Below are 12,851 nucleotides of genomic sequence, written 5' to 3' on the forward strand. Positions count from 1 at the left end.
AGACCCCCGCCCCCCGGCGCTCCACCCCCGTGCCCTCCCCCGGCGCCCTCCCTGCACTGCAGACGGGACTTGCTCTCCGCCCACGAGTTCCCGCGTCCCGCACCCGCACACGCCTCCACCCGCCTCCTGGGGCGCGCGCGCGCGGCTTGTGCTGCGCGCCCCCGGGCATCGGCCTCTGTTCTAAACGCTGAGGCGCGGAGTTCGACCCGACGGACCATCCCTACTCTCAGGCACCTACCTGTTAGTGGGGAGGACAGTGAAGAGGAGTGAAAGATAGCGGGTAATTACAGATGTCTATGGTAGGTGCTAAGAAGCAGCAGAGCGCACAGAGGGCATCTGCCTCTCTAGTTTTGAAACAACACTTTCTCTTTTGGGGGAATGAATGACAACAAAAACCCTGATGATTTGGAACACGAAAGATATGATTTGGCATTTTTAAATGTCCTTTGCTTTGCCTCATCCTTTGGAAAACATAAAACAACTTTACAGGGTTATGTCCTCACAGTCCATTTCACAGAGGAGGAAACTGGCTCAGCGAGGTGAAGTCACTTGCCAAAGGTTTACACAACCTGTAGGTGCAGAGGGGGACTTAGAGTGGACAAATCGCAGGTGAGTGCAAAGCCACTCTAGCCACGTCCAGAGTTGTGTGTTGGTCTGGCCCATATTTGAATCCCTCTGCAGCACCTCCATTGTCACTCAACACACAAAGACACTCAGGGTGAGGATGTGGCACATTTAGAGTTCTAGCAGTAAAACTTAATTGTATGTGGGCTGTTAACCCCACAAGCCATCTGGACTTTCCCTGTGCTTATTGACATAGTGGGGGGTCGCTACCCAGGATTTCTGGATATAGAGCCTCAGCTTTCAAGAGAGAAAGTCCTCCACTCCCAGAGACCCATTTCAGTGCTGCCTGTCTCCCAGGGCCCCTGCCATCTCCCACCTGCCCCCAGGAGCCTTTCTCTCACCACCTTGCTCCTCCTTCCCAGAGCAGCTCAGAAGAGAACAGATGGTAAGCATTTTGAGATCTTCAGAGAAGAGCAGGGCTGCTGTAACCACAGAGCATTATAGCTGGAAGGGGCCCAAGGGATGATATAGCCTGTCCCTTGTACCCCACTGCTAACACTGGCCCTGGGTGGCAGCAGCCTCAGATCAAGGGGGAGCTGGCCCCTAATTGTTACACTCTGTGATGATTATGAAGTCAGCTCATCACACCCCCAGCCCATGCAAACTAAGGGTGGGTCCACTGCTCCCAGTTTCTCTCTGCTTCCTGTCAGCTGCATAGTGACGGCTGTGGTCCCAAAACAAACAAGATGGCATCAGAGACACTGTGTAAAGTGGGAGATGGGGAGGAGGCCGTGCTGAAGAAGGAAAACCTCAATGTTCTGAATGCACTCGATCAAATGTCGAAGCCCTTTCCAAACCCCAAGTCTATGAACAGGACCATCACTACCAAAGGACTCCCACTTTCCGCAAGGGGCAGTTTGGTTAACTTCTTGGAGGAAGATATCATCAATCTACCGTAAGACACAAGTCTGGTCCTTTCCTTCTTTCTAAGGCTGGAGCTGAGGGATGGGGAGAGGGCCTCAAAGAAGCAGTGATGCTTCCTTGACCTGTCACAACTTGGTCCCTGAACCCTGGAAGAGCACGACATGTGTGCAGGCTGCACTGTGGATGTCTGACCCCAAATCAGTCCTTGGAGGCTTGGAGGCGTCCTGCTCCAGAAGGCCTTTGAGGATTAATCAGAGTTTTGTTGACGGTACTTCTCATCCAGCTTTGTCTAGCTGTGGTCCTCACCACTCCGACACACCCGCATATAGCCCCCCTACTCCATTGCATTCCCCATGGCTCCTCTTCCTCAGTCCCCCCTTTTGGTGCCTTTGCCTGCCTGATTATGTCCCCCCAATAGTCTGCCTGCCATCAGCCTGAAGTTTACTGTTCTTCCTCAGTGATTCTGGGTTCTCTAGCTCATTCCACAAAACTCTCTGAGCATCTCCAAGGTGTCTGGCCTAATATCAAGTTCTAGAAATGCAGAGCTGAAAAACACAGACCCTGCCTTCAAGGAGCTTTCAGTCTGGTGTGTGTGTGTGTGTGTGTGTGTGTGTGTGTGTGTGTGTGTTTGGAGATGTTAGGCATGAATCAAGAATAATGCCGCACAGTCTGTGCTGTGACAGGACACCTTGAGGAACCAGATGGGGCTGTCACTGTCTAGAAATTCTCAATAATTTTGAAGAAGTTGCCCCATGAACTGTGTAGCTAGTCTTGATGACACGAAAGGGATATGACGTCCAGGCCGTAAGGGACCTTTAAGTAAGCAGGTATGGCTAAAGTGACAGATACTTGTAGGAAATGTCATGATATGATAGGAAAATCTTGGGCTAGGAGTCCAAGTTCAAATCCAAATTCTACCACTTAAGATATATGACCGTAGACAAGTTAATTAAGATCAGGGACCTTCAGTCCCTCATTTGCAAAATGGGGCTAACACCCATCCAGCAGGGCTGTCACAAAGATCATAACAATTTTTTTGTCCAGCATATACTACTTTCTGTGCCCACTTCAGCACCGCTCTTTTGAATAAGAGAATCTAAAAAAGACTCTTGGGGTGCCTGGCTGGCTTAGTCAGTAGAGCATGCAACTCTCCATCTTACGGTTGTGGGTTCGAGCTCCCTGTTGGGTTTACAGATTAGTTTAAAAATTGTTTTAATCTTAAAAATAAATAGAGATTTATCAGGGCAATCCAAAGTATAAGTGACCTAAATGCACAGACTCTTCACCCTACAAAGGACCTTGACCTTGATGGGGGGTGGGGAGGGGGAGTCATCTATGCCAAATATTCACCAAAGGCTAGCACAGAAGGTTTGGGCTGATCAGGATTTCTCAGGAGGCAGTCTTTGGGGCTGGATCTCAAGGAAAAGTTGGCCTATGAAGGTTCAAGTTCTGCCTTGAACTCACCATGTGACCTTGGTCAAGGTGCTTGGTCCCCAAAGGCCCAGTGACTGCTCCTGCTATACCACTCCTCTTCAAAATGTGGGTTGTGATCTATTAATGGGTCAGCAACTCATTCTAGTTGATAAGAGATCAGTATTGAAAAAAATGAAATAAAAGAATAGAAAATCCCAGAGCACATCCCATATAGAGTAATTACTGGCTTGTGAAATGTGTTTTTGTTTTATGTGTATATACGAGTATACCAGGTTTCCAGGTAATATGTATTTCTTACTTTGGGTCAATGTAACAAAAAGATTTGAGAGCCAAACTTTTTGGATTTTGTACTTCATTAGAAAAAAAAAAAGTAAGGAAACATGTACAAGGTTTTTCTTTGTAACAGCAAAGAATTGGTAACAATACAAATATCCACGTAATGGGAAATGTACAACAGTTAAAATGTCTGAACCAGAACTACATGTATCTATACAAAGGAATCTAAAAAAACAGTGTTGAGTGAAAAAAGCGAGCTGCTGATGGATATGATACCATTTATTTACATGAAGTTTAAAATATGCAAAATAATAGCAGATCTTGTTTAAGGTTAGCATACATGTGTAACAAACCTATAGAAATGCACATGGAGGGGCACCTGGGTGGCTCAGTCGGTTGAGTGTCTGACTTCAGCTCAGGTGATGATCTCACAGTTCGTGGGTTTGAGCCCCATGTCGGGCTCTGTGCTGATAGCTAGCTCAGAGCCTGGAGCCTTTTTGATTCTGTCTCTCTATCTCTCTCTCTCTCAGAAATAAATAAAACATTTTTAAAAATGCACATGGAATAGTAAAGACAAAATTTGACATGTGCTGTACTGGTTACCTCTGAGAGGGAGGATGCAGAGTGAGATGGGGGACATGAGTGTTGGGGGCTTTAACTCTACTATTGATGCTTTAGTTCTGAAGCTAGAGGGTGGCTAAGTGGAAGCTTAATATGTTATTCTTTTTTTTTCTCACTTTATCATATGTTCATTTTATTTTTTCCAGTTTTATTGAGATATAGTTGGCATATATCATATCAGTGTAAGTTGTTCAACATGATTTGATACATGTGTGTATTGTGAAGTGATTATCCTAATAAGTTTCATTACCATCCATCACCACACTTACAGATTTATTTCTTCTAAGAACTCGTAAGATCTACTCTTAGCAACTTTCAAACATTCAATATAGTATTACTAACTATAGTCAGCATACATTATGTTAATTATTCTTGATATCTTGTGTATGTCTAAAATATTTTGTAATTTAATAAAATTAGTATGGAAGAAAGGGTTTTTGAGCATTTTCCCCAATATGGGTATATTTATGTGTACTGTTATTAATCTCACACGCTATCTATTGATAAATACTGTTAAATCTTGCAAAATCTAAGTAGATTAGTAATTACAGTTCAACAGTAGCAAGTAAGTATTAGAAAAGCTTCATTATTTTTATTTTAGATACTTAGATATTTTTCCATACCCCACTAGATTGGTTTGGGCATTCCCCCAGGGTATTTGGACCGTGCTGTGGAAGGAGGACTTAAGGTTTTAGCAGTGTGTCTCAAACTGTGGGCCTCAGAACACATCTCAGAACGGTCTGAAGAGCTTATAAAAGATACTTTAGCAGCTTCCCCAGTCCTATCCCAAAGGCGGGGCAGAGGGGTGGGGCAGGGGCCAGGAACCTGCATTTTCCAATAAGTGTCCTGGTGGGTTGAATGCACTGCTACAGGGTGATAAGGATGTTCTGAGCTATTCAGAAGAATCTGGGGTTACCGGTGAGTCAGGCTCAAGGCCTGCCTTCTGGGAGCTTCCCAGCTGCGTGGGCTGGGAGGGGGGGCTCCTTCAGTGGGCTCACCTGTCTCCCTCCCACTCAGGAAGCCGATGCCAGTGGAGGATTCTGAATGCAGCTCTGACGACACCAGCATCTCCCCACTCTCATCCACCTTGTTGAATCCCATCAAACTGGCTGTGACCCAGCCCAACAGCAGCTTCTTTGCAGGGATGCTGGAGGGTGAGCTGAACAAACTCAGCCTCTCCTCATTGGGCAGGGACACGCAAAAGAGGGACCTGGCTCTCTGCCCCCTTCAAACATCCCAAATAGCCCCTGGGGCCCTGCTGGACCTTGACAATCCTGAGCTGGACACAGACACCTCCTCGACACCCTCAGAGTCCTCTGTGGTCATGGATGTGCCGGAGGCGCCCTTCATCTGTGAACACACAGTCAGCGATTCCACAGCTGTGGTAAGTTTCTCTCTTCATGCATCCAAGTGCAGGCTTACTGGCTGCCCCTGTGTGCCAGGCACTGAGCTGAGCTCCACAGTGAGTGCAAAGATGCCTACCACCTGCATCCGGACCGCAAGCTCCTGGCACAGGAGAGAGGCCATGTCTGTAAAGCACTCTGATGCAAGCTGGATTGGGCGCAGTGCTATAGGCAGGGTTCAGATCAAGTGCCACCAGGAATTCAGAGGGAAAGAAACATTACTTCTAGGTGCAGAGATATGCTTGGTGGCTTTGATAACATTTGAGCTGGGACACAGAGGTAGGATTTAAACATCCAGGGATGGGGAGAATGGCAATCCATGGAGGGGCTGACGTTAGTGATGCCTCACAGGTGGGAAAAGGGAGCAAATAGCCAGGTCCCAATGCAGGGCTCTCACACTTTTCTGCACCGACAGATCCAATCGTCTTGTTAAAAATGAGATTCCTGGGCCTCATCCNAGTTTTGTTGACGGTACTTCTCATCCAGCTTTGTCTAGCTGTGGTCCTCACCACTCCGACACACCCGCATATAGCCCCCCTACTCCATTGCATTCCCCATGGCTCCTCTTCCTCAGTCCCCCCTTTTGGTGCCTTTGCCTGCCTGATTATGTCCCCCCAATAGTCTGCCTGCCATCAGCCTGAAGTTTACTGTTCTTCCTCAGTGATTCTGGGTTCTCTAGCTCATTCCACAAAACTCTCTGAGCATCTCCAAGGTGTCTGGCCTAATATCAAGTTCTAGAAATGCAGAGCTGAAAAACACAGACCCTGCCTTCAAGGAGCTTTCAGTCTGGTGTGTGTGTGTGTGTGTGTGTGTGTGTGTGTGTGTGTGTGTTTGGAGATGTTAGGCATGAATCAAGAATAATGCCGCACAGTCTGTGCTGTGACAGGACACCTTGAGGAACCAGATGGGGCTGTCACTGTCTAGAAATTCTCAATAATTTTGAAGAAGTTGCCCCATGAACTGTGTAGCTAGTCTTGATGACACGAAAGGGATATGACGTCCAGGCCGTAAGGGACCTTTAAGTAAGCAGGTATGGCTAAAGTGACAGATACTTGTAGGAAATGTCATGATATGATAGGAAAATCTTGGGCTAGGAGTCCAAGTTCAAATCCAAATTCTACCACTTAAGATATATGACCGTAGACAAGTTAATTAAGATCAGGGACCTTCAGTCCCTCATTTGCAAAATGGGGCTAACACCCATCCAGCAGGGCTGTCACAAAGATCATAACAATTTTTTTGTCCAGCATATACTACTTTCTGTGCCCACTTCAGCACCGCTCTTTTGAATAAGAGAATCTAAAAAAGACTCTTGGGGTGCCTGGCTGGCTTAGTCAGTAGAGCATGCAACTCTCCATCTTACGGTTGTGGGTTCGAGCTCCCTGTTGGGTTTACAGATTAGTTTAAAAATTGTTTTAATCTTAAAAATAAATAGAGATTTATCAGGGCAATCCAAAGTATAAGTGACCTAAATGCACAGACTCTTCACCCTACAAAGGACCTTGACCTTGATGGGGGGTGGGGAGGGGGAGTCATCTATGCCAAATATTCACCAAAGGCTAGCACAGAAGGTTTGGGCTGATCAGGATTTCTCAGGAGGCAGTCTTTGGGGCTGGATCTCAAGGAAAAGTTGGCCTATGAAGGTTCAAGTTCTGCCTTGAACTCACCATGTGACCTTGGTCAAGGTGCTTGGTCCCCAAAGGCCCAGTGACTGCTCCTGCTATACCACTCCTCTTCAAAATGTGGGTTGTGATCTATTAATGGGTCAGCAACTCATTCTAGTTGATAAGAGATCAGTATTGAAAAAAATGAAATAAAAGAATAGAAAATCCCAGAGCACATCCCATATAGAGTAATTACTGGCTTGTGAAATGTGTTTTTGTTTTATGTGTATATACGAGTATACCAGGTTTCCAGGTAATATGTATTTCTTACTTTGGGTCAATGTAACAAAAAGATTTGAGAGCCAAACTTTTTGGATTTTGTACTTCATTAGAAAAAAAAAAAGTAAGGAAACATGTACAAGGTTTTTCTTTGTAACAGCAAAGAATTGGTAACAATACAAATATCCACGTAATGGGAAATGTACAACAGTTAAAATGTCTGAACCAGAACTACATGTATCTATACAAAGGAATCTAAAAAAACAGTGTTGAGTGAAAAAAGCGAGCTGCTGATGGATATGATACCATTTATTTACATGAAGTTTAAAATATGCAAAATAATAGCAGATCTTGTTTAAGGTTAGCATACATGTGTAACAAACCTATAGAAATGCACATGGAGGGGCACCTGGGTGGCTCAGTCGGTTGAGTGTCTGACTTCAGCTCAGGTGATGATCTCACAGTTCGTGGGTTTGAGCCCCATGTCGGGCTCTGTGCTGATAGCTAGCTCAGAGCCTGGAGCCTTTTTGATTCTGTCTCTCTATCTCTCTCTCTCTCAGAAATAAATAAAACATTTTTAAAAATGCACATGGAATAGTAAAGACAAAATTTGACATGTGCTGTACTGGTTACCTCTGAGAGGGAGGATGCAGAGTGAGATGGGGGACATGAGTGTTGGGGGCTTTAACTCTACTATTGATGCTTTAGTTCTGAAGCTAGAGGGTGGCTAAGTGGAAGCTTAATATGTTATTCTTTTTTTTTCTCACTTTATCATATGTTCATTTTATTTTTTCCAGTTTTATTGAGATATAGTTGGCATATATCATATCAGTGTAAGTTGTTCAACATGATTTGATACATGTGTGTATTGTGAAGTGATTATCCTAATAAGTTTCATTACCATCCATCACCACACTTACAGATTTATTTCTTCTAAGAACTCGTAAGATCTACTCTTAGCAACTTTCAAACATTCAATATAGTATTACTAACTATAGTCAGCATACATTATGTTAATTATTCTTGATATCTTGTGTATGTCTAAAATATTTTGTAATTTAATAAAATTAGTATGGAAGAAAGGGTTTTTGAGCATTTTCCCCAATATGGGTATATTTATGTGTACTGTTATTAATCTCACACGCTATCTATTGATAAATACTGTTAAATCTTGCAAAATCTAAGTAGATTAGTAATTACAGTTCAACAGTAGCAAGTAAGTATTAGAAAAGCTTCATTATTTTTATTTTAGATACTTAGATATTTTTCCATACCCCACTAGATTGGTTTGGGCATTCCCCCAGGGTATTTGGACCGTGCTGTGGAAGGAGGACTTAAGGTTTTAGCAGTGTGTCTCAAACTGTGGGCCTCAGAACACATCTCAGAACGGTCTGAAGAGCTTATAAAAGATACTTTAGCAGCTTCCCCAGTCCTATCCCAAAGGCGGGGCAGAGGGGTGGGGCAGGGGCCAGGAACCTGCATTTTCCAATAAGTGTCCTGGTGGGTTGAATGCACTGCTACAGGGTGATAAGGATGTTCTGAGCTATTCAGAAGAATCTGGGGTTACCGGTGAGTCAGGCTCAAGGCCTGCCTTCTGGGAGCTTCCCAGCTGCGTGGGCTGGGAGGGGGGGCTCCTTCAGTGGGCTCACCTGTCTCCCTCCCACTCAGGAAGCCGATGCCAGTGGAGGATTCTGAATGCAGCTCTGACGACACCAGCATCTCCCCACTCTCATCCACCTTGTTGAATCCCATCAAACTGGCTGTGACCCAGCCCAACAGCAGCTTCTTTGCAGGGATGCTGGAGGGTGAGCTGAACAAACTCAGCCTCTCCTCATTGGGCAGGGACACGCAAAAGAGGGACCTGGCTCTCTGCCCCCTTCAAACATCCCAAATAGCCCCTGGGGCCCTGCTGGACCTTGACAATCCTGAGCTGGACACAGACACCTCCTCGACACCCTCAGAGTCCTCTGTGGTCATGGATGTGCCGGAGGCGCCCTTCATCTGTGAACACACAGTCAGCGATTCCACAGCTGTGGTAAGTTTCTCTCTTCATGCATCCAAGTGCAGGCTTACTGGCTGCCCCTGTGTGCCAGGCACTGAGCTGAGCTCCACAGTGAGTGCAAAGATGCCTACCACCTGCATCCGGACCGCAAGCTCCTGGCACAGGAGAGAGGCCATGTCTGTAAAGCACTCTGATGCAAGCTGGATTGGGCGCAGTGCTATAGGCAGGGTTCAGATCAAGTGCCACCAGGAATTCAGAGGGAAAGAAACATTACTTCTAGGTGCAGAGATATGCTTGGTGGCTTTGATAACATTTGAGCTGGGACACAGAGGTAGGATTTAAACATCCAGGGATGGGGAGAATGGCAATCCATGGAGGGGCTGACGTTAGTGATGCCTCACAGGTGGGAAAAGGGAGCAAATAGCCAGGTCCCAATGCAGGGCTCTCACACTTTTCTGCACCGACAGATCCAATCGTCTTGTTAAAAATGAGATTCCTGGGCCTCATCCGTAGAGATTCTGATTCAGTAGGTCTGGGGTGGGGCCTGAGAATGCACCACTAACAAATTCTCAGGTGGTGCTGAGGGGCCTTACGTTGAATAGCACTGTTCCAGAGTCCAGGACAGGGAACAGAGTGGGGGAAGTTAGTCTGGTGTCATTTTTTTGGAGGCCCTTGCAGTGTTAGGCTACTTTATAGGTTTTTCTATAAGCAGTAGAGAAGAGCTCTTTGCAAAGCCTTATATCCAGTGGTGGATGCAATGTGAGCTGTATTTCAGGAGGATAAATCTGGAAGTCCCAGATGAGCAGTGTCTCTTAAAGTGTGGCTCCCAGACCACCAACAGTATCAGCATCATATGGCAGCATGTTTGAAATTTAAATTCTCATCCCCTCCCCTTCCACTCTGGGCCTCCTGAATCAGAAACTGTGGGGGCCAAGTCTGTTTTAACAATCCTCTAGGGGGTTCTGATGCACACCCGACTTTGAGAACCACTGGCCTAGATGGAGGAGAAACTGGAAACGGGAGACCTGAGAGAAGACAGCAGGGCCAGGAATCTGCAGTGTTATAAAAACTCCCCAAGCTCCTCAGCCAGGCTTGGCAACCACTGTTGTAGCACAAAGCATGTGGGCTCTGGAACTACTGGTTTGAACTTTGGCTCTGTCACTCTGTGTGACCACAGGCCAGCCACATGCCCTCTCTGAACCTGTAATCTCTGCAAGGAGTGAGGTGCACAAGATGATCTCTAAGGTCCCTTGCAACTAGTCTAGAAGAAATATGGGCTGGTGGCACACCCTGGGAGTGGGGGTGGGGGTGAGGCTGCCCAGGAGAGAAGCAAATGCTGCGGGCCCGTGGAATGTCTTCCATCAGACCTGCCTCAGCCCCAGGAGGGCCAGGGGATGGGAGTGAGGCATTCAGACCCATGGCTAGGGGTGGGAGGTGAGGGGAGGAGAGCCTGGAGCAGGTCTGAGAAAGCCTGAGGTGGGGCTCTCTTCTTCTAGATTTCCTGGACCTATGCCCCGGGCAAGCAGCAGGTCAGTTTCTACCAGGTCCTGTTGCAGGAGGTGGCCAAGACAAATGACAATGAGCTGCCCAAGGCAAAGAATCGCCCATGGATTTTCAACAAGATCTTGGGCACCACTGTCAAGCTGATGGAGCTGAAGCCCAACACCAGTTACTGCCTCACTGTCCGTGCGGCCAACACAGCCGGGGTGGGGAAGTGGTGCAAGCCCTACAAAGTGAGCCCTGGGGGAAGAGGGCTGGGAGGTCAGGGGTTTTGGAGGCTGGGGGCACTCCTGTGCCCTCACAACTCATCATCTTGCTGGCTGTCTTTCTGCCTGGGCGAATGAGCATGAATTCCAGGTTGCTTCCTTCTGGGAGGTTCAAGGATTAAGCCACTCTGAGGCCCACTGGGAATGAAAACTAATATATTCAACAGCATCTCTGTAATGTTCAACTTCCAAAGCCATTACTTTTGGGATTCCTCAACTTAATACCAATAATTGTGAGTGGACCAGGAAGTTAAGGGCATTGAGGGAAATACAGGGAAATGGCGAAAGGGGGACAATGAAGGGAAGGGAGATGGGCAGGGGCATGGGAGGAAAGGCCCAGACAGCCCTGTGGTTGGGAACGTCACACGACAGGAAAGGCACAGGTTTGTACCTGTTTCTGGTATCCCATGAACAGGCGGTGAGGCTATCTATTTGGCAGACAGCAAGTGGGTTGCAAAGACAAAGAGCCGAGCTGGGGTCAGGTCTAGGATGGAATTCTGAGGGGTTTTGGTTTATTTCAGTTTGCAACCGTGGCCGCTGACTTGAACAGCTTCCCTGAGAACAACCCCATCCAGATCACCGTGCAGCGCAAGGAACCCCAGCGGAAAACCGTGTCCATTGGGTTGGAGGAGATGCGGAAGCTTGAAGATCTGGAATACCTATTTCCTTACTAAGGAGGGCCCCAGGAAGCCCAGTGCCCTCAGGAGCCAGAATTGTGAAATGTACCACCAGCACCATGCCTGGGAACCGCTGACCACCCTGCCTGGAGCCTGGTGGCGGTGCTCCCATAGCTCCATCCCTAGGCTGGAGGCGCCACAGGCCAGGTCAGGTCAGCCACTGCCCACAGCTGCTAGGCATCCTCCTCCCCAGAGTTGGGCTGGGTCCACATCCCTCATTAAAGCACTGCAGGTCATCCAGGATCCTGAATTGTGCTTCGTGTGGACAGCCGGGCTGGCTGCCATCCACCTTCCTAGCTTCCGCCGGGACCAACAGTCCAGGTTGGGGGCTGGGGGGATACGGAACACAAGGCTGGCAGGGCACTGGGGTGTTACCGTTACCTATTACTCGGCTCTGCCAGCATCACCCCTTCCCCCGGGGGAGGGAGGAAATGTCACTCAAAGACTAAAATGCACGCAGGCCAGGAAGAACAGCAACGCTGCACAGAGATGGTGGCAGCTCGATTGTCAACATCAGACTTGGAACTCTGGAAGGACATGGCACAAAGCATGTACATTTTGGGGCAGGGCAGGATTTAATCCTAGTGTTTCCTGGATGCGAGGCCACAGACAAACCATCTAAGCTTCCAGGGCTGTTTCAGGGACGTGAGAAGCCTATAGGTGGGACTGCAGGGGTCCCAGGAGGGTCACGTGAGCACACACAGAGCGAGAGCCCACACAGGGTAGGAACTCGGCCACCAGGCCTCTCCTTTGCCCTTCCTGCAGACACATGCGAGCTGGAGATGGAGCAGCACAGCCAGTGCAAAATCATGAAAGCACAGCGGGCAGGGGACAAGAGGTTAGAAATGCCATGGCCCCTCACAGTCTGTACAGGGACAGTTTAGAACCCAGCTGCTGGAGCATGGAAAGTGGAGGCAAGATGCATGGAAAGGCAGGATTTTGCTCAACCGTTTGAAGACATCTGGTGGGCATTCCCTTCACTGTGTGATAGCCCTCATGGGGCAGAGAAGCATCCTCCCACATCACACCACACCCACTTCCGCTAGCGCCCTCACCACTGCACGCTCTGTTAGAGGGAATCCCCCAGGGCAGCGGTCACCTGCTCTGTGCCCTGAGAGCCTGGCACAGTGCTCAGTGCACTGCAGGAGCTCAGGAAGGGTGCTAGGTGAGAGAGGCAGACGAAAGAAGCCTTAGAACGGCCCTGGCCCGCAGAGCTCTCTGCTGGCGAAGGTGGTCTCCATCGGTGCCTTGCGGTACGCTGAGCAGTCGTCAGCTGGTGTTACAGAACTACACTTCTACCT

General features: G+C 47.9%; 1 protein-coding gene across 1 annotated transcript; it reads left to right on the top strand.

Moving 5' to 3' along the window:
- Positions 1–1,244: 1,244 nt before the first annotated feature.
- FNDC8 (fibronectin type III domain containing 8) lies at positions 1,245–11,793 on the top strand. The gene is made up of 4 exons (XM_077749703.1): positions 1,245–1,519; positions 4,837–5,203; positions 10,604–10,840; positions 11,395–11,793. Exons 1-4 carry the CDS (start codon positions 1,311–1,313, stop codon positions 11,545–11,547), a joined length of 966 nt encoding a protein of 321 aa, XP_077605829.1. The 5' UTR covers positions 1,245–1,310; the 3' UTR covers positions 11,548–11,793.
- Positions 11,794–12,851: the final 1,058 nt, after the last annotated feature.

Source organism: Crocuta crocuta, unplaced genomic scaffold (assembly GCF_008692635.1).
Source record: "Crocuta crocuta isolate KB4526 unplaced genomic scaffold, BGI_CrCroc_1.0 scaffold149, whole genome shotgun sequence".
NCBI classification, from domain to species: Eukaryota; Metazoa; Chordata; class Mammalia; order Carnivora; family Hyaenidae; genus Crocuta; species Crocuta crocuta.

Excerpts from the sequence above, each read along its gene's own strand:
- FNDC8 (XM_077749703.1), top strand. The coding sequence starts at position 1,311 with ATGGCATCAGAGACACTGTGTAAAGTGGGAGATGGGGAGGAGGCCGTG. Across the intron at positions 5,204-10,603 it reads TCAGCGATTCCACAGCTGTG|ATTTCCTGGACCTATGCCCC; the intron begins GTAAGTTTCTCT and ends CTCTTCTTCTAG. Across the intron at positions 10,841-11,394 it reads AGTGGTGCAAGCCCTACAAA|TTTGCAACCGTGGCCGCTGA; the intron begins GTGAGCCCTGGG and ends GGTTTATTTCAG.